Below are 20870 nucleotides of genomic sequence, written 5' to 3' on the forward strand. Positions count from 1 at the left end.
CTGTACTATTGTAGCAGGAAAGCAGCCTTTGGCAATATGTAAATAAATGCGCATGGCTGGGTTTCAGTAAAACTTTATTTATAAAAACAGCAGGCTGGATTTGGCCTGCTACCTGTAGCCAACACTTAGGAACTTTGGTTATCAAGCGTCAGTGTCCATCAGAATCACCTGGAAATTGCTGAGTACTATCCCCAGAGTTTTTGATTCAGAAGATCTGAGTGGAGTCTGAGAATTTATATTGATAACAAGTTCCCAGGTGGTGCTAATGCTGCAGGTCTTGGAACCACACCTTGAGAATCACTGCTTTAGGAACCAGACTCTAGGGAATAGAGAAGTCGGTGGAACAGATTAGAAAGCTATTATAGGAATCCATGATGAGATGAAGTGTGGGCTTGGATGGGAAGGTAACAATAAGTAATGCTTATGAACCAGATACCATTCAAAGCATTTTTCATATATTTGCTAATAATAGTCATACTAACCCTACAAAGTAGATACGTTTACTATTCTCATTTTACAGATGGCAGAGAGATAGATAAGTTGCTCAGAGGCCACCTAGCTACTAAGTGGAGGAACCAGAACCCAGGCATTGCGGTCCTTGAGACTGCAGTTTTAACCACCATGTTATAATGCCAGTGTATGGCAGTGAATATGAGAAGATGGATTTGAGACCCATATTTCGGATGGGAACTCAGTTTAACTTGGCAGCTGATTAAGAGTGAAGGAGAACAGAATCAAAATATTCCTACATTTCTGATCTGAACATTTAAACAGATGATGATAAAATACAACAAAATGGAACTATAGGAAGAACTATTCTGAAGAGGAATATTTCAAATCTGAGGCACAGGTAGAGTGTTTTATAGGCAGTTCACTGAGATCTAAGAACCATTAGCAGCACATGGGTGGTAATTAAAGGCTTACCGTTGGAGCAGTGGTAGATAAATGATATCATTTGAAAAGGGGGCTCTGATAGGGAGAAGGTGAACAGTCATGGAATTAGAGACCAACATTTCAGATGCATGTGGAAGAACTTAATTGAGAAATAGAAGGCAAACCAGAATAGTGTTAGAAATCAAGTGGAGATTTTATTTTTGTTTTTGTTTTGTGGGGGGGTTGTTTTGTTTTTTTTGTTTTTGTTTTTTTCAAGATAGAGTCTCACTGTGTCTCCCAGGCTAGAGTGCAGTGGCACCATCTCGGCTCACTGCAACCTCCGCCTCCCAGGTTCAAGCAGTTCTTCTGCCTCAGCCTTCCGAGTAGCTGGGATTACAGGCGTGCACCATCATGCCCGACTAATTATTGTATTTTACTAGAGAGGGGGTTTCACCATGTTGGCCAGTCTGGTCTCAAACTCTTGACCTCAGGTGATCTACCCGTCTTGACCTCCCAAAGTGCTGGAATTACAGGTGTGAGCCGCCAAGGCTGGCCCAAGTGGAGATTTTAAAGAGAAGAAAAGAGAGAAATAATATAGGCCATAAATAGTTTTAAAGAAGATAGGGATATTACTTGCAAAGAAAAGATCTGAGATTTGCTTGAAAACTTGCAGTGAAGATACACATTACAAGGCATCCCATTTCATTTTAATAACTCTTTTAAAATGTATCTTTTCCTGGATTAAAATCTCCCTTTCCAAAATTCCTATGCCCTCTAAAACAAGTCTTTATCATCTGGTAGGAGGGTGGGAGAGTGTTACAAACCCCTTTATAAAACTGATAAAATTTACTCTGTCTTAGGGTGGGGCGGAATTGCTGTAATGCAATGATTTTTTTTTTTTTTTTTTTTTTAACTGAAAAGCTTTGTAATATAGACCTGGGCCTCCTACCTCAAATGGAAAGAATCAGAAGTACTGGATTAGGCCTAGGCATCTGCATTTTCAAAAGTTTTCCAAGTGACTATGATATGTATCAGTAGACCTATGTAGATATATACACCCCTGCAGATATATATTTATATCCAATTTATCACGTATGACATATACAGATATCAGTTACGTCACCTAAATCTTCTCCAGACCAAATATTCTTCATTCCTTTCATTTTTACCTCTTAAAGTTTCCAGACTCCTTAACATCATGGTTGGCCTCCTCTTAGAATATTATTAAAACTTGATATCTCAACTATGGTCTGACCCATACATCCCCTTTTTCTAGATGTAAATTTAAATCATACTTATCTTTTGACTTACACTGAGTTTTCTAAAAAGGAAGAGCACTGAAAAGCTAGAATGTTAAGGAAAGGCACCATAGGACTTCAGCTGGGCTTTGAAAGATGGGTAGGCAATGGATAGAAAGATTTGAGAGTGATTGAACAATAGGCTGGACAAACCTGACTGCAGGGGGTCAAAGAGATAGTCAGTGACAGGGGTATGGAAAAACAAGAAATAGACTGCTACATTTCTTGAATGCGAAGCACATTCCATCTTGTAGGTGGTATGTAAGCATTAAAGATTTTTGAGCTAAGTTGTGATATCAAGGAGTGACTTATAGAAGTTAATCTGATTATGAAAGATAGAAGACTGTTGGAATCACTGAGTTGTGAAGTGTTAGCCATGAAAGTAAAAAGAAACAGTAGAGGAGATGCTTCAAAGAATAAGGTCACAGGACTCGTGTTTGGTTTGAAATAGAAGTAGAAGGAGCTATTAAATTCACTGTTAGAAACAGGAAAATAGTAGAACCACTGGCAAAAGTGGGGGGGAATTAAAATGGGGAGTTATTTCTAAAGTTAGGGTGTGAACAAAAGCTTGAGATGTTGGCTTTATCTAGCAAATAATAGTAATGTGGGACTGACCCTCAGGAAAAGGGATGCAATTCAATTTGAAACTTTGAGAGTAAGTTTTGTAATTGAAGAATCAAGAGCCAAATACCAAACCTTAGGGAAGATTACTTTGTGGGAAGAGAAGCAGCAGGAAAGAGAACCCATTGGTGTACTGTCAGAAGAGCAATGTGAAGAATATTTTCAAAGTGGGAGTTGTAGTTTGGTTTTTAACTTGAGTAATTCACAGTGCACACCCTTATAGACTACATAGACCCAGGTGTCCTCTGTGGCAGGACACACCTCATGCAGTAGATTCAACAGACATGTTGAGCACCTTCAGCTTGCCACATGTTGTCTTTGACATGTTCAAACACATTATCTTACTTAATCCTCAGAATACTTTACAACAGAAATCACAAGCTGTGTTTTACAGATGAGGAAACTGAGTCAGAGAGATCTAAACCATCTTGGCCAAAGCCACAAGGCAATAAACTGGATTCCAAGTCTATTACAGGACAGTTGTCAGATCATTGAAAAATTGTGCTTGGTCATTATTCTGTTTCTGTTCAGTACTATGATAAATTAGCAATCTTTAGTGGTCATTTAGATTGTGTTTATTCCCTACACAGTAGGTTGGTGAAAAAGAAGAAATGGATTTGAAACTGTTGATTGAAATCAATGCAACTGGCAATTCAGGACACCCCCCAAAAAAGGAATATCCCCCTAAAAAGGAATATACCATAGGATTATCATCAGCACAGCACAAAACCTCATTGCAATTTGATTTACTCATTTGTGAAAATACTGATAATATTTATCTTCCAGGATTGCTGTAAGAATTAAATGAAGTGATAAAGAATAACTACTAACAATTACATCATGCTATTATGTGCCTAGCACTATACTGAGCACTTTACAGTTGTATTAATATAATCATAATAACCCTAGAAGGCTGATACTAGAATCCTCCTCGTTTTACAGATAAGTTTAAATAATTTACCCAAGCTGGTAAACAGAGCCAAGATTCAGTTCAGTCCCAGACTTGTTCCTAACCACTACACGTACTGCTTCCTCTACTATAGATAACAAACGTGAAAGCTCCTAACCTAGGATGGCGTATACAAACTACCCTTCATAAATATAAGTTTCCCTTTTGTGACGCCAATTCAGAGTGTGTTCGTTAATGATACGCTGCTAAAGAAATGAAAAATTGTTATTTTTTTATGTTGCTTTACATGAATTTTAAATTTTCTTTCCTAGCTCAATGTCAATTGCTGCAAGCTTAGTGAGTGAAGATACAAAGACCAAGTTTTTGAACAAAATGGGCCAGTTGACAACATCAGGTGCCATGTTGGCCAATGTGTTTCAGAGAAAGAAGTAGAAGCAGGAAGGAAGCCCCCAGTAAACACTAAGATGGACCTCAAGCCGACTGGTTCCTTGTACTTGAAGTACTTGCCTTTTTTATTTCCTCAGTTTTATGTTCTTGCATTATAATTATATCCTAACCTCCAAAGATATTTGCACTGCTTTTAATTACTGCTGTATATTTGTTGATTTTGGAGTTACAACTGTGGTGATAGAAAATTGAGTTGATGGTCTGTACCAAGTCCCTTGTCTATGTTCTTGTCTTTCAGAATAATTTTTATATAAATATATATATAGTGAGGAAGTTTTTTTTAATTTTTGGATGGGATATTCGCAAATATCTGTATTATACACTAAGCTATTACAATGGTACTTAATGTAAATTTGAAGTCATTGTTATAAAATAATAAAGTGAAGATTACTTAAGTATTTAAATTATGAAAGAATAATGCAGACTTTTTATTGTTTCTTAACTGACTAGAAAGAGCCACCAGCATTACTCTGTGCCTTTTGGACATCAGTTTGTGTGTTCTGTAGGAATTGTGTGCATTCCATTCACACAGTATTTCTTTAGGATGCTGTGATGATTTGAATTACAAATCCTACAGTAAATAGCTAAAGATGAAACCTTCATTTCAGAACTCTCATGAATATTTTTAAAGTGCTATTTAAACCTCCCCAGCACTTAGATGCATATAATGGACTTACCTGAGGAAAGACAGCACACAGGCATGGGGAGATGTAACCAAGGTGAATTTTACAAACTGGTGTGTAATAGATTTAAATGCTCAAAAATAAATGTAACTGAGAAGAGTTAATAATTGTGAGATTTTTCCCAAATTGAGATACAGAAGAAAATATAGTTTGAATCTGAAGTTTAACACTTATTTATGTAAAACATTTTATTTAAGATATTTTCTAATGATTTTAATTTTAGAGAGTACCTTTTCATTCTGTGTGTTACAGAGAAGTACTGAAAAGTTAAGGACACTTGGGGGCTACTTTTTTTCCCTCTAAAATAAAAAAAGACATTGGCTAAATTATAACTAGTTAGTTATCACCTTGTCCCTTAAAGTCAGTGACTTCCTGTGTTTGATGTATATTACATAGAGTCTTAAGTCGGTGTACAGTTCCACTGGAATTTGACAGTTGTCTATACAGTCACACAACTTGAAGTAGAAAAGAGTGCTGGACATGGGAAGGGGGTGATTGGTTTGAGGGGTTAATGTGAGGCCTTTTTGAAAAATGAATATTTTGATAAAAAGAATTCTTGTTTTAGCACAGTTGATGCATATAGGTGATTCTCATATTTGTTGTATAAACTGGTTTAATACATTTGGAACATAGTTGGATTACATTCATTTCCTGGGAAAGCTAGCTTACCATACATTCAAGTTTATAAAACAATTTGCCATAGGCAAAGCCATTTAAAAAGTTCATTCTGAAATTATTTCATTTACCTACAGTGAAATAATTGTGAACCAAGTAGTCTTTCTGAAAACTGTTGGGTTCTAGGCATTCCTGAGAAACTGAAAGTGGCTACCTTTCATGTCAAAAATGTTGATCTGTTATAAATAAAATGTTTTTGCATATGTTTTTGTTTTGGTTTGGGCTATGTGTTTTACTTTCGTTTTGAAACACTATACTTTCTATTAAGCAAAAAAATGAGAAAAGCCTATATTCATGAAAATATACCAATATTTTATAAATATAATTTATATAAATTACCTATTTTGGTTTACTTTTACTAAAAAGGGACGATGTTGCTATAAAACTAATACATTTCAGAAGTAACTGGAAGAATAATGTTTAAACTCTGATTTGCTTCCAACTATAGCAGAATATGTGTATGTTTGTTATCAGGTGAATGGATAGAATGTATTTTATTGTGAACGTTTTATTAATTAGTGAATATATTTATTTAAGTGCTAATGTTTTTTAAAAAGGCAACAGTAGGCAAGATTCACAGTGTATTTCAAGTGAGAGTCTCTTTTCTTAAATATTTTAATATCATTAAGATTTCACGTTGTGGTTTTGTTTTTTGTTTGTTTGTTTTAGTAAAATATGTATTGTCTTTACAGACAAGACAGACACTAATCCCTGAGACTGAGATTTGGACTGAGTCCAAAATAGAGCATAAAACTCCCATACTCATTCCTTTTAAACAGAAGTAAACTTATGGTACAAGTTTTTAAGTGTTCAACTTAATGAAAAACTAAGTTTGCAAAGTAATGAAAAGCTAATTTGAAATTATACCTGTGTTTCCAGAGTAATCCAGAGATTAAATTTTTTCAGAAATCCAGAAGTGCCATAATTACTAATTTAGCTGAATTCTTCCAAGAACAGTGCTTGAATGATGGCAGTATCTATCTCTATACATAGGTGTCTATGACCTTCATTGGTTTGCATTATTCATCCCTTTAGAGAGATTATTTTGCTAAACATCAAACTGATTTTCAACCTGAATGAAATTGTGAGTAATTTAAGTCATGCCATCCTCATTATCCATGGCTTTTAGGATATGTCAACTACTATACACTATAATACTAATGGGGGTCTCAAGTCAAGGTGCTATCACATTCTTATTTTTTAAAAGTTGGTTCAAATAGTCTCTGTTAAAGTTTAGGGAGGTGAGATCAGTATGTGTTGAATTGTCTTTTCATCATCCCATTTTTCAAGACAACCTATTTTGGACCATTGTTTGAACTCCAAGGATATAACTTTCTCTAGTTACTACCCTGCTGATCTTTGAACTGCAGTAGCTAACTACAGCTAACATTCTGTGCTGGTTATACTTTCTTAACTATTCTCTATGTAAAGAATGTACTAATGTTTTCAGTACATTAAAGAAAGTTACACTTTAGCTCTTCAGTGTTACACTTAAAGAGCTTTGGGCTTCAATGTTACACTTAAAGAGCTTTGGGCTGTATGCCGTCGCTCACGTCTGTAATCCCAGCACTTTCGGAGGCCAAGGTGGCGAATCACCTGAGGTCAGGAGTTCAAGACCAGCTTGGCCAACGTGGTGAAACCCCACCTCTAAAAATACAAAAATTAGCGAGGCATGGTGACCCAGGCCTGTAATCCCAGCTCCTCAGGAGGCTGAGACAGGAGAATCGTTTGAACCTGGGAAGTGGAGATTGTAGTGAGCCGATATTGTGCCACTGCACGCTAGCCTGGTCCACAGAGCAAGACTCCATCTCAAATAAAAAAAGCTTTGTAATTAGCAATTCTAATTCATGAAATACTCCTGATTAGCCGGGTAACAAAATTCAAACTTCAAGGTCGGATGTTAATTCTCTTGTAAGAAAACTACAAAATAAATTTAGCCTTTTGTGTGAGTAGACATCTATTTTAAAGTTCTACTGCAACTTTACAGTGTGCTTGGTTTTGATACTATTTTTTTCAGTACATTAAAAAGAAATAGAGACTGGCTGGGCATGGTGGCTCACACCTGTAATCCCATTTTGTTTGGGAGGCTGAGGTGGGAACATCACTTGAGGCCAGGAGTTCGAGACCAGCCTGACCAACATGGTGAAACCCTGTCTCTACTAAAAATACAAAATTAGCTGGGTATGGTGGCATGCACCTGTAATCCCAGCTACTCTGGAGTCTGAGGCAGGAGAATCGGTTGAACCCAGGAAGTAGAGGTTGCAGCAAGCTGAGATCGTGCCACTGCACTCTAGCCCGAGCGACAGAGTGAGACTCCATCTCCAAAAAAAAGAAAAAAAAAATACAGACAAAGTACTAATCAAAAATAATGTATCAGGTAAGTTTCTGCATATTGGTAAAATAATTGGATTTTAGACAGTTTTCATACTACATAAGAATGTGTTCTGTATGCATTTTGTGTGTGAGCCTACACTGTAATCACAGTCTCTAAGTGGCACATCTCATCACTCATATTTTCTCTTTGGGACCAAGAACAGGAAACTGTTTTGATTGTCTTTTTTGTGGTTTACTTTGCATGTTCAAGAAAAAATCTTAAAACATCCTGTTCTCTGTAAGACCACACCAATCATAAAGTACATAACAGTTAATATAAACTTAACACTGCATCAAAACAAATATATTTTATTTTGATAGTATATAAACAATATCTTCAGTTCAGTGTCATGAGGAATATAAACTATTTGCTTTTCTCCAGAGGCTTCAATAATCTGGGAAATTCTGTCCCCCGTGTATCTACACGGAGAACTATATTACTATTCTAATTCCTTTTATTCCATTACAGACTAATCCATCATATTTATTTCAGTTAGATCATTGCATGAATAGATTTCTGGAGGGACTTTAATGCAGTAAAATATATGTAGTTTATAAACTGGCATTTTGTGTTGTGTGTTATGTATATTAAATTCTTTGTCAGTGATGTTTTTAGGGTGTCGTTTGTTGACAGTAATATGCTTTTTATAATTTTAACAAACTGCTTCCCTCCTGGAAAGTAACCCTTTCTTGAATTGTTGGCATTTTAAACGTTAGATATTTTCAGGATATGCATCTTCAACAAAGCTGGAAATGTTACAGATAATCTCTTTATAAAATATACATTGCTGAGTAATATAAATCTAATAATTTCTCATTGACTTTATGATTTCATACATGGTTTGTCTTCATTTCTGATCATTACTTGACAATTCTTTAAATTCTTAGCTTTCTCTGTTCATAAGCCTTCCCATCATGTATTAAATAATGAACCTTAAAGGTGAATATTTTCATAATGTAAATCATTTTCTGATTTATATTTCATATGGATTTTCTAAACATGGTCACCTTTCTGTCAAATTATTTTCTTACCCCCAAAGATCATGAAAATGTGTTCTGTATTCATCACAGGACTTTATTTATGGAAATTATAGAATAATAAACCTGAAAGTGCTTTAGCACTTAAGGGAGTAGGAAATAAAAGTAAAATCCTAAGCCCCACAGCTGACTGAACAGACTCCTCTTGGCCAAGGGGATCCCAGAGAAACCTTCAAAACTAAGGTACCAGCATGACAGGATGGGAGGTCAGACACACCTCAGTATGCCTCTTCCTTATTAACCTTTAACCAGAATTCTTTCCTAAGGAGGATGCAGAAACCAGCTCTGGAAAACAAGAACCAACAACTTATTCCTTTATTGCCTTTAGCGAATAGCCTGAGGCTGCTACTGGACGCCCCCTCCCTCTTTGCAGCCACCTCTTTGCAGTTTCAGTGTGACCACTCACTAATTTCACAATGCATCCCTTTCTGGAAACTGACTGCCATCTCCAGACAAGTTTTGGCCCACTTGAGGACAATGTGCAGTGAGGGTTTTGTGTCCTCTGCTTCACCTTTTGATGTCAGAGGGTCAAAAATGCCACCCTCAGGTCATGTTAATGTTGCCATTTTTTTTTAACATGCTGTCCAGAAAGAGACATGAAGCTTATATGTGCATGTTTCTCCTTTCATTAATATTCATGACTCCTCCTACAGCTTGTTGAAGTTGTATATGGCCAAGCCAGTCAACATCAATTCCTGTTCCTTTTACCCCTCCCTCAAAGTGCTTGCTCCTGGTTTCTGCCAGAGGCTATGCTTCCCAACCTGCGGGATGGCCAGCCTGAAGGCTGCCGCCAGTTATGAGAAAGGAAGCTCTTGTTTCCAAGTTTATGAACCTCATGATTCTTCACTTGACAAAAGTATTATGAAAAGTTCAGGGTGGAGTTAAAATTTTTAAATCACTGAATAACTAAAGTATGAATAAACATTGATAACGCTCTTCTCCATATTTTTGTTAGATCTCATGTTCCAGTAAGTAAATAGGTTCCCACGCCAGGCATAATTGATGAAAAATTGCAGTAGAAGGCAGAAACCACTTTGATTGTTTCTTTTGCCTACTTTAACCTCTCTTTTAAGAGTTTCTAACCTAGTAAAGACTAGCAAGGTTTTTTTTTATTTACCAAAACTTGTGATAAAAATGAGTAGTCAACTTAAAATTTTCCATTACATAATTAATTTAGGTTTCTGAAAAATATTTTACCCTTTATAACTTCACTCATGTCTGTTCATGTACATTTGATTCTCACAGAAACTGGCTTCCTTTGATATGTAGTTTGAGTTTGTTGGCTCATTCCTTTAATCTTGCAACTAAACTTTTCATACTAGTAAGGAAAATCAGAATTGACATTTCTTGAAAATAAATAGCTCCTCCTGTTATCTTTAAAAAGAACCTCTTCAGTTAACCATTGACCAATAATGAAAAAAGTTATAATCTAGGTTTCTTGCTAAAGTTATAAATGTGTTCAGCTCTTAGGGGATAAATGCTATATATCAAATGTGGAGACCATTTTGTTTTCTTTGCTATACTACTCAAACCCTTACGGCCTTGTGATTATTATCCTCAAGAAATCATGGAGAGGTGACTGAAGACTAGAGCTGGGCAAATGTGATTTTCAAAAATGAGAAGCCAATAGATTTTACGAAATATGGATTACCATTTGATTTTCACTCTAAATAAGTTCTTCAGGTGGGCCTTTTCTGACCACCCAGTCTAAAGTAACCCCCTGTAATTCCCTCATATCACCTTGGATTTTCTTTTTTATGATTACTCTTACCAGTACTCATTTTCTTGTTTTGTTTTGGTCTCTTTTTCTCACTGGTCTCATCTCTGTGAGAGGAAATGATGTATATTCATTTCAACCCGTGTCTTTACAGTACTTAAAGAATGCCTTTTATATGCTAGGTACTCAACAAACTTTGAATTAATGAATTATTGAACTTGATACCAATTCCATGCAAGTTTGTCAACTAGATTAAAAGGATGGTTTGTGAGCATAATTAGACATCCTCCAAAGTCCCCCAAACTCATACTTGAGTTTGCTAAGACCACATGTCAAACTAATCCAATGTTCTTTCAATAGAGCTATTACATATTGGTCAGGAGGCTGGTGTAGTATTGTGCATCTTGACCTTGGCAAGTATTTGACTGTTTCTCATAATGTCCTTGTTTATCTCTGAGGTAGAAAGTGTGGGCTAAATAAGAGTGCAGATAAAGAGTGTACCATCTATGTGTGGCCTAAAAAGCTAGGCTGAGCTTATATTCATATCTGGCTCTCTGGCAGTACCCCTGATCAACAAGCCTCACCAAGTTTACCAAGGGATTTGTAAATGCAGAGAAGCCATTTTTTTTTTCTAAAGATGGTCAAGTAATTCATCATTCACCATATGTTTATGGAGTACCTATTTTATGCTAGGCATAGGGATAGAGGGAATAAGACCAACGCAGAGCCTACTTACAGAGCTTGCAAGCAGGCAAGAAAACAAATAGGTTGAGAGAGAAGGACTAAGGAGGATTTACTCTAATTAAGGTGATTATGGTTTACCTTGGAAGGCTTTGCTGAGGTGACATTTTACTTGATAACTAGGAAGAATAAGCTTTAACCATGTGAAATTAAGAAGAGGGGGGAAAAAGCAGTGTGTGCATAGACTACAAGATGAAAAAATGTGCTGTGTTCAAGAAACTGGAGAAAAAAAACAATATGGCTAGAGTGAGACAGTGTCAGAACATGAGATTGGAGAGAGACATGTAGCTGGATCATAACCATACAGTATGGTTAGAAGTTAGAAAGGGAAGCCTTTGAATAGTTCAAGTAGTGAAATGATTGATCCAGTTCATATCATGGCTAGATATACTTATGCTATAAAAGAATGTGTTGCAGAAGGTCAAGAGTAGAGGCTGAAGGCAGAAGCGAATACAGTAGTCCAGGCAAGAGATGATGGCTTACACGAAAGTGGAAGGAATAGGACAGATTTGAGATATACTGTGAAAGTAGAATTGGCATGATAGATTGGATATGAAGAGTGAAGGAAAAGGAAAAACCAAAGATGTCACCTAGATTTTTGGCATGAATAACAATACATAATAGGTGATGACAGTAGTTACAAAGTGAAGTAAAGAACAATTTTGTCTTAGATGTATTAACTTTAAGATGTCTGGGAGTTGCCTGTGGAAATGTCAAGTAAGAAGTTAGCCAAATCTAGATCTCAAGAGAGGTCAGGACTGAAGATTATGGAGTCATCAGTATTTTGATAAACCCATGGAACTAGGTGAGATGGCCTGGGGAGAGAGTAACAGTGGAGAAGAGGATTCAAATCAACACTGAGACACTCACATACTTGGGGATTAAGCAGAGCAAGGGGAACTACTGAAGGAGTCGAAAGGAGTAAACAATCAGGTAGGAGGGAAACCAGGAGAGAGTGGCATCATGGAAGCAAAGAGGGGAGCATTACAGCAAAGGGGCCAATTAGCTCTATCAGTTGCCACTATCAGTCAAGATGGGAAGGATCTGAGACCCATCAGAAGATGAAAGTCACTGATGACTTCAGTACTAGTTTCAGTAGATTGGTGGAAATAGCCTGATTGGAATGAGTTAAGGAAAAAGAGTAGAGATAACAGCTCTTTCAAGAAATTTTGCCTTGGGCCAAGCATAGTGGCTCACACCTGTAATCCCAGCACTTTGGGAGGCCAAGGTGGGAGGATCACCTGAGGTCAGGAGTTTGAGACCAGCCTGTCTCAGGGTGAAACCCTGTCTCTACTAACTATACAAAAATTAGCCAGGCTCCGTGGAGGGTGCCTGTAGTCCCAGCTACTTGGGAGGCTGAGGCATGAGAATCGCTTGAACCCGGGAGGCAGAGGTTGCAGTGAGCCAAGATCGCGCCACTACACTCCAGCCTTGGTGACAGAGCAAGACTCCATCTCAAAAAAAAAAAAAAAAAATTCTTTGCTTTGAAGAGGAGTAGAAGTACTGGTAGCTAGAAGGGTCAAGAGAGGGTTTGCTTAGTTTTGTTCTGTAATGGGGGCAATTAAATCATGTTCGTGCACTGATGAGAATACGCTGGTAAAGTAGGAGAGCGTGGTGATGCGGCAGCAGCGATGGGCAATAACAGTGGAATCCTTGAGAAGGCAAGCAGGGTGAGCTTCGGAGCACAAGTGGAGGACTGGCTTCCAATATAATGAGAGAAAGCGGAGAATAGATAGACTTGCAGGTAATTGGTAGATTTAGTGGTGGGAAGATTAGGGGGTTTCCATCTGATTCCTTCCATTTTCTCAGTGACGTATGAAGCAAAGACATTAGCGTGGCTGTATATGGGAAGTATTGGAGGTTTGAGAAGAAGGAAGGTAGTAATGATTGTCTTCAAGAATGGCCAAGTAGATTATAGAGGGAACTATAGGATTGCCGAGGAATTTTGAGAGCCCATTTGAAAACAGTAATTACGAATTTAATGAGAAGCCAGTTGGTACATTGTTTTTACTTTTCTTGAGCCAGGATCAGCCATTCTGGAGCAGATGCAGAGAATAAAGTATAATCAGGGCTGGGGTTTTCCAGGTGTGTAAGATGAAGAGCAAGGACACAGGCATTAAAGGTGTTTGCAAAGGAAAGATTATAGTGATTGGCCATAGAATCTAAACCGGTATGGGGAAAATGAGATATTGGGGTAAATGTCGAGGGAAAAATTATGATGAGTGGGTCTCAATAAAGCCAAAAAATATGTTCTAGTGAGAATACGCAAGTAAAGTGAACTGGAAGGATACTTCCTTTGGAAGTAAAAATGAAAAGCAAATAAAGCTATTCTACCTATAGGCCCTAAGATAAAGACATTTTTGAGAACCCTTTTTTCTTCCATACTTTCTTTTTTTTGAGACGGAGTTTCACTCTTGTTGCCTAGGCTGGATTGCAGTAGTGTAATCTCTGCTCACTGCAACCTCTGCCTCATGGGTTCAAGCAATTCTCCTGCCTCAGCCTCCCAAGTAGCTGGGATTACAGGTACGCACCACCACACTCTGCTAATTTTTTGTATTTAGTAGAGATAGGGATTTCACCATGTTGGCCAGGCTGGTCTCAAACTCCTGACCTCAGGTGATCCTCCCTCCTTGGCCTCCCAAAGTGCTGGGATTATAGGCGTGAGCCACCACACCTGGCCTTTTCTTCCATATTTTCTACTTCTCTCAGTTGTTCTACTTTCTGGAATACTTCCTAGGCTTTATCTTTCAACTCTTGTGTTGTTTTCTTTTTTTTTTCTTTTGGCATTTATGTTTATTCCAAGAGCTCTAGTGTGTTCTCTGGTACTCTCTCTTAGCAATCTGTTTTTGTTTCAAGGATGCAAAAACTGCTTTAATCTCCTTGAGGATATTAATTAAGATTATTTTTTATTTTCTAGCTTATTACTTATCTGTTTCCTTCAGTGTTATTGTTCTATGTATTCATCATTTTCTCTTTTGTAATGGACATTTCCTCAAACATCTGGTCACTTTTGGTTATTCATTCATATTTAAAGGTGAAATAAGGCTAAGCACAGTAGCTTATGCCTGTAATCCTAACACTTTGGGAGGCCAAGACTGGCAGATTACTTGCGCTCAGGAGTTTAAGACCAGCCTGGGCAAAATGACAAAACCCCATCTCTACAAAAAATACAAAAATTAGCCAGGCATGGTGGCACGTGCCTGTAGTCCCAGGTAGTCGGGAAGCTGAAGCAGGAGGATTGCATGAGCCCCAAAGGTCAAGGCTGCCTTGAGCCATGATCACACTACTGCAGCAACAGAGTGAGAACGTGTCTCCAAAAAACAAACAAAAAAGAAGTGAAATAAGCTAATTGGGATCTTTCTGTATGAGATATTGGGAGAATATTCTCCATAGATGTCTAGTTTTTGCAGGTCTTACATGCAGAAGCATTAACTATCTTAGTTGTAGACTCTCTCTTTAAGGATGCTTGTATAGCAAACAGCCTTAGAAGACAGAGATCGCATCTTACTCCAGAGCCAAGAACAAATTTGTTTTCTATACAGTATAATAATGTCTCCTGGGGCAAAGGTCAGGCAAGCTTACTGCCTATTATTAAAGACTCAGGTTCCCTAAGCTCATAGTTCCTCTCCTATAATGCATGTTCAGGCATCACATGACCCTCTTTGCATTGCCCTGTAGGACTAGAGTTCAGGAAGCTGAAGAAAATGCTAACTAGTCTGGTTACTATGATTGCTCTAAGTAACAAACTGTCTTTTGTCTCTGACCCAGGAGCCTTGTGTTGTCTGCCAACATCCATGAAACAGGCCAACTTGTTAGCTTGCAAGTAAGGGTAAAATCTCAGACCCTTCACAGTTCTTGACAGTGAGTAGGGCTTATCTTCTGGCAAGCTTCCCTGGTACTGAAGCCCAAGAGAAATCTCTCCCACGAGTCCTCATGAAATGTAATGGGCTTCTTCCTCAACAATAGCTGTATAATTTCTATAGTGAGCTTTAAACAATCATTTCCTACAGTGTCCCTCATTATAAATGAAGAATACCAAAGCTGAATTCAGGAAAGGAAATCCAGAAGTGATCAAGACCAATAGCCCAAGGACATTGCTCTCTGATCATTTGATTCAAGCCAAAATGTAGATGCGTATCTCATGGTCAAATAAGTTTGGGAAATGCTTCATGCTCTGGCCCGCTCGCTCTTTCTTCTTTTCTTTTCTTTTCTTTTCTTTTCTTTTCTTTTCTTTTCTTTTCTTTTCTTTTCTTTTCTTTTCTTTTCTTTTCTTTTCTTTCTTTCTTTCTTTCTTTCTTTCTTTCCTTCCTTCTTTCTGTCTGTCTGTCTCTCTCTCTCTCTTTCTTTCTTTCTTTTCTCTCTCTTTCTTTCTTGGTTTTTTTTTTTTTTTTTTTTTTTTTTTTTTTGATAGAGTCTTGCTCTGTTGCCCAGGCTGGAGTTCAGTGGGGCGATCTTGGTTCACTGCAACCTCCGTCTCCCAGGTGGAAGACTTCTTGTGCCTCAGCCTTCCTAGTAGCTGGGACTACAGGCAGGTGCCACGATGCCTGGCTAATTTTTTGTATTTTTAGTAAAGACAGGGTTTTGCCATGTAGATCAGGCTAGTCTTGAACTCCTGGCCTCAAGTGATCACCTGCTTCAGCCTCCCAAACTACTGAGATTACAGGCAAAAGCCACCACTCCTGGCCTAGCCCTTTCTTTTCTAAAATGCACATCAGCACATTCAAGATTGTGAGAATTTCTTCTCAGCCAAAAAAGAAAAAAAGGATTTAACTTTAATATAGCCTTTCTCTATTTTACCAAAGAACTTCTTTTTTAATGTCTCCTTCACTAATATTTCAACAAAGAAGTTTTCTAGGTGTACACTGGGAGACACTGATCAGATGGGACATTGAGGATATTTTTATGAATGTTATTTCCTACAACCAAATTCTTAAAAGGAGTTGGATGATACAGTTTAAGAATATATTATTTGTCAAGAAACGAGGAATACAGATGTTCTGTGTGTATTGAAATCTAAAGGCACTTCTCTATTTTTTGAGGAGGTTGACATTTTCTTGTGAACCTTTAGGAACCTAGTCATGATATTCAATCTAATTTGAAAAGAATGCCACCACCCACTGTATAGAAGTACACTTAAAGAGAACCTAAGGTAGCAATATTTACTATTTATTGCATTAGTAACATGTAGCGTTACTGAGCGTATGGTTGTTGGGCACTTGACATATTTATACATTATCTTTAATCCTTATACTAACTCTACTAGATAAGTATTATTTTTCCCCATTTTTCAGTGAGGAAACTAATGTTAGGTAGCCTGCCTTAGGATGTAAATAGAGCTGAGATGCTTTCCCAAAGAGATATAGGATAGAATCCTTATTCCAAATCAATATTTGTAGTTGCACCCCCAATCACTGCATGAAGAAGAAGGCCAAAACAATGGGTGGAACCATATTTGCCACCAGACAAACTGTGTGCTTGTTCCACCATAATGACAAATGACCATTTCAGCTTCAAAATTGTATGCATGCTATAGAACTGTTGGGTAGAAAAACTATTTCCATAAAGTGCCAGATGGTAAATATTTTGAGCTTTGTTGGCTATAAAATTATTCAGCTCTGTCGCTGTAGTGCAGAAACAACCAGATATGGTGGTAAGTAAACAAATGGGCATAGCTATGTTCCAATAAAACTTGATTTACAGAAACAGGTGATGGGCCAGATTTGGCCCACAGGCTATAGTTTGCTCACCCCTGCTCCAGTACTGCTCCAGTACATTAAGGCACTAATTTTAGCCTGAAAGGTTTGAGAGTGTTACTGGTCACCTATCACAATCATTTTTTTCAAAAAGCAACAACTCAATAGGAAGCCCTCTGAACCAAAAAATATGATTTTCCTTTTCTTTCTCTACTCTCTTTTTTTTTTTTTTTTTTTTTCTTTAAGAGACAGTGTCTCACTCTGTTGCCCAGGCTGGAGTGCAGTAGTGCAATCATAGCTCACTGCAGTCTGAAACTCCTAGGCTCAAGTGATCTTCCCAAGTCAGCCTCCTGAGTAGCTGGGACTACAGGCATGCACCGCCATGCTCAGCTAATTTTTTGTAGAGACGATCTCATGATATTGCCTAGGCTGGTCTCAAACTCCTGGCCTCAAGTGATCCTCCAGCTTCAGCCTCTCAAAGTGCTGGGATTACAGGCGTGAGACCCCAGGCCCGGCCTGATAATTTTCCTTTATAGATTATTTGATATTATTTTATATCAGAATTTCACTTTCAACTGTGGCAAATTTGTTTCTTTCAAGTTAACCTTCCTGCTGAGCACAACTAGAAAATCTGGACAAAATATGAAAAATAGGTTAAAAGATGCTGAAGAGCTCTCCAGGAAGGAAGGACTTGTAGGTCTAAGACCCTGTAGTTAAAGGGAGGCCGGAGACATGAACTCAATATTTCCCCTGGGGTCGGTTGCTGATTTGAGGGGAGGATGAAAATCTGTGTGGAGCTTCCAGTCATCTCATAAGCCTACTGAATATGTTTTGTGACCACAGTGGAATTAAGTTATAAATCAATAACAAAAAAGCTACTAGAAAATACCAAATGTTGGAAATATAAGCAATGTACTTCTAAAATAAACCACAAGTTAAGGAAGAAATGACAATGGAAGCTAGAAAACTTATTTATTAAATAATAAAAATATCAAACTTGTGAGATGATACTGAGCTAAAGTCATGCTTAGAGAGAAATGGACATACTGCTTTAAATACATAGATGCAAAAAGAAGAAAGGCTTAAGATCAATTATAATCCCAGCATTTTGGGAGGCTGAGGTGGTTGGATCACCTGAGATCAGGAGTTCAAGACCAGCCTGACCAACATTGTGAAACCCCATCTCTACTAAAAATACTAAAAAATTAGCCAGATGTGGTGGCACATGCCTGTAATCCCAGCTACTCGGGAGGCTGAGCCAGGAGAATCGCTTGAACCTGGGAGGTGGAGGTTGCAGTGAGCCAAGACCGCGCCACTGAACTCCAGCTTGGCAAGAGAGCTAGACTCCGTCTCAAAAAATAAAAAAATTACAAAAAGATCAAGTATCTAATGTTCATTTCAAGAAGTTTGAAAACAGCAAAGTAAGCTGAAATAAAGAAGCAGTACAGATTAGATATTAGTGAAATAAAAACCTCAAACACACAGTACAGATCAACAAAACTAAGTATTTTATTCCAGCTAAACTAATAAAATTAATTAAGCCTACCAAGACTTAGCAAGAAAAAGAAAAGGCATAAATTACCAATATGAAAGATGAAAAACAAAACCTACAAACCCCAATATATTCAAAATATAATATGAAGCTATTATGAATAACTTTATACATTTGAAAGTTTAGATGGAATGGATATTATATTTTGAAAATATTCCTACTTTTACAAAAAAGGAAAACTACTTACCAGAATACAAGGAGAAATGTAAAATCTGAGTAGTTCTATATCTAGTAAAGAAATTGAATTTGTAATTTTAAACCATGCCACAAAGAAAAAACAATGCTCAGATAGCTTCATTAGTGAATTCTACCAAGTATTTAAGGAAAGAAATAGTACCATTCTTGTACACACTTTCAAAGCATTCCATATATTCCACAGTCCTGGCCAGCAAATCCCTCACTTCAAAACCCAACAAGATCCAATTCAGAAGGAAAGTAACAGGCCAATCTCATGAACACAGATATAAAAACTCCTAAACTAAATATTAGCAATCTGAATCCAACAATGTCCAAAAAGAATAAAACAACTTTACTATGTTGAATTTTTTCAAGATATTCAAGGTTGATTTAACATTCAAAATCACCATATTAACTGAACAAATATGATCATCTCAATAAATGCAGTAAAAACACTTGATAAAATTCAAAATCTATAAAAAAAAACCTCAGTAAACTAACAATAGAAACTTCCTTACTTTGATATAAGGATTATTAGCTACAAAAAACTACCTATTGCAAACATCATAATTCAGAGTAAAATACAGAATTAGGAATGAGTCAAGGATACTTGCTGTCACCACTTTTATTCAACTTTGTCCTAAAGACCTTGTTCAGTACGACAAGGCAAGGGAAAGAAATAAAAGCTACAGGAATTGGAAAAGGAGAAATGAGACTGTTGTTATTTACACACAACACAGTTGTGTATACAAAAGTATCTTTTTAGAATCTACAGATAAAGGCTAGGCAAGGTGGCTCACGCCTATAATGCCAGCACTTCGGGAGGCCAAGGTGGGAGGATTGCTTGAGCCCAGGAGTTTGAGACCAGCCTGGGCAACATTGTAAGACTTCTGTCTCCAAAAGATTTTAGAATTAGTCAGGTGTGGTAGCATACACCTATGGTCCCAGTTAGGAGGCTGGTGTGGAAGGATCATTTGAGCCCAGATGTTTGAGGTTGCAGTGAGCCATGATCGCACCACTGCACTCCAGCCTGGGCAATTGAACGAGACCCTGTCTCTAAAAAGGAAAAAAAAAAGAGAAAAAAAAAAGATTAAAAAGAAAATCCACAGAGCAGGAGAATATATTTGTAATACATACAACCAACAAAGAAATCATATCCTTATTATACAAAGAATTCCCACAAATTCATAAGGAGGACAAGAACCCAACAGAAAAATGGGCAAAAGACTTGAATCAACACTTCATAGAAGAGGATAACCCAGTGGCCAATAAATATATGAAAAGACACAGGAAATAAAATGATACTAATGATACATCAAAAGATGTAATGTTACATTATTACAATGATGCATCATTTATAATGATGTATCATTAAAATGAAATAATAATATTCTACACTTACTTAGAGAAGGCAAACTTTAAAAGTCCGATAATATCAGATGTTGACCAGGATGTGGAGCAGGTACAACTCTTCAGACATTTCTAGTGGGAGTGGAATTTGTACAACCACATTGGAAAATTGGCAGTACCTACTAAAATTGAACTAAGCCTCCTTATGACCTAGCAAAACATGCATTTCCACAAAAATGCATACATATATTCACCAAAAGACATCCATAAATGCTCACAGCATTATTCATGATAGCCCCAAACTGTAAATAATCTTTTTTTTTTTTTTTTTGAGACGGAGTCTCGCTCTGTCGCCCAGGCTGGAGTGCAGTGGCCGGATCTCAGCTCACTGCAAGCTCCGCCTCCCGGGTTCACGCCATTCTCCTGCCTCAGCCTCCCTAGTAGCTGGGACTACAGGCGCCCGCCAGGTCGCCCGGCTAGTTTTTTGTATTTTAGTAGAGACGGGGTTTCACCATGTTAGCCAGGATGGTCTTGATCTCCTGACCTCGTGATCCGCCCGTCTCGGCCTCCCAAAGTGCTGGGATTACAGGCTTGAGCCACCGCGCCCGGCCAACTGTAAATAATCTTAATCTCCTTCATCAGCAAAATGAAGAATACATTGTGATACACTCATCCAGTGCAACACTATCCAGTAGTAACAGGAATGAATCTCATAAAATATT

The 20870-nt window shown here is 37.6% G+C and overlaps 1 protein-coding gene across 5 annotated transcripts in view; it reads left to right on the forward strand.

The window, feature by feature from the left end:
- Window positions 1-5718, forward strand: part of RELCH (RAB11 binding and LisH domain, coiled-coil and HEAT repeat containing) — a 121429-nt gene extending 115711 nt beyond the window's left edge. For 3 of the 5 annotated variants that reach the window (XM_017867142.1, XM_017867144.1, XM_017867145.1), the window contains one exon: window positions 4014-5710. In XM_017867142.1, coding sequence (XP_017722631.1) covers window positions 4014-4134 — 121 coding nt within the window. In that variant the 3' untranslated portion in view covers window positions 4135-5710. Of the gene's footprint in view, window positions 1-4013 lie in introns of all 5 variants that reach the window. The other 2 variants (XR_001884515.1, XM_017867143.1) reach the window with 2 other exon arrangements.
- Window positions 5719-20870: the final 15152 nt, after the last annotated feature.

The sequence above is a fragment of the Rhinopithecus bieti genome, unplaced genomic scaffold (genome assembly GCF_001698545.2).
Source record: "Rhinopithecus bieti isolate Rb0 unplaced genomic scaffold, ASM169854v2 scaffold_2554, whole genome shotgun sequence".
NCBI classification, from domain to species: Eukaryota; Metazoa; Chordata; class Mammalia; order Primates; family Cercopithecidae; genus Rhinopithecus; species Rhinopithecus bieti.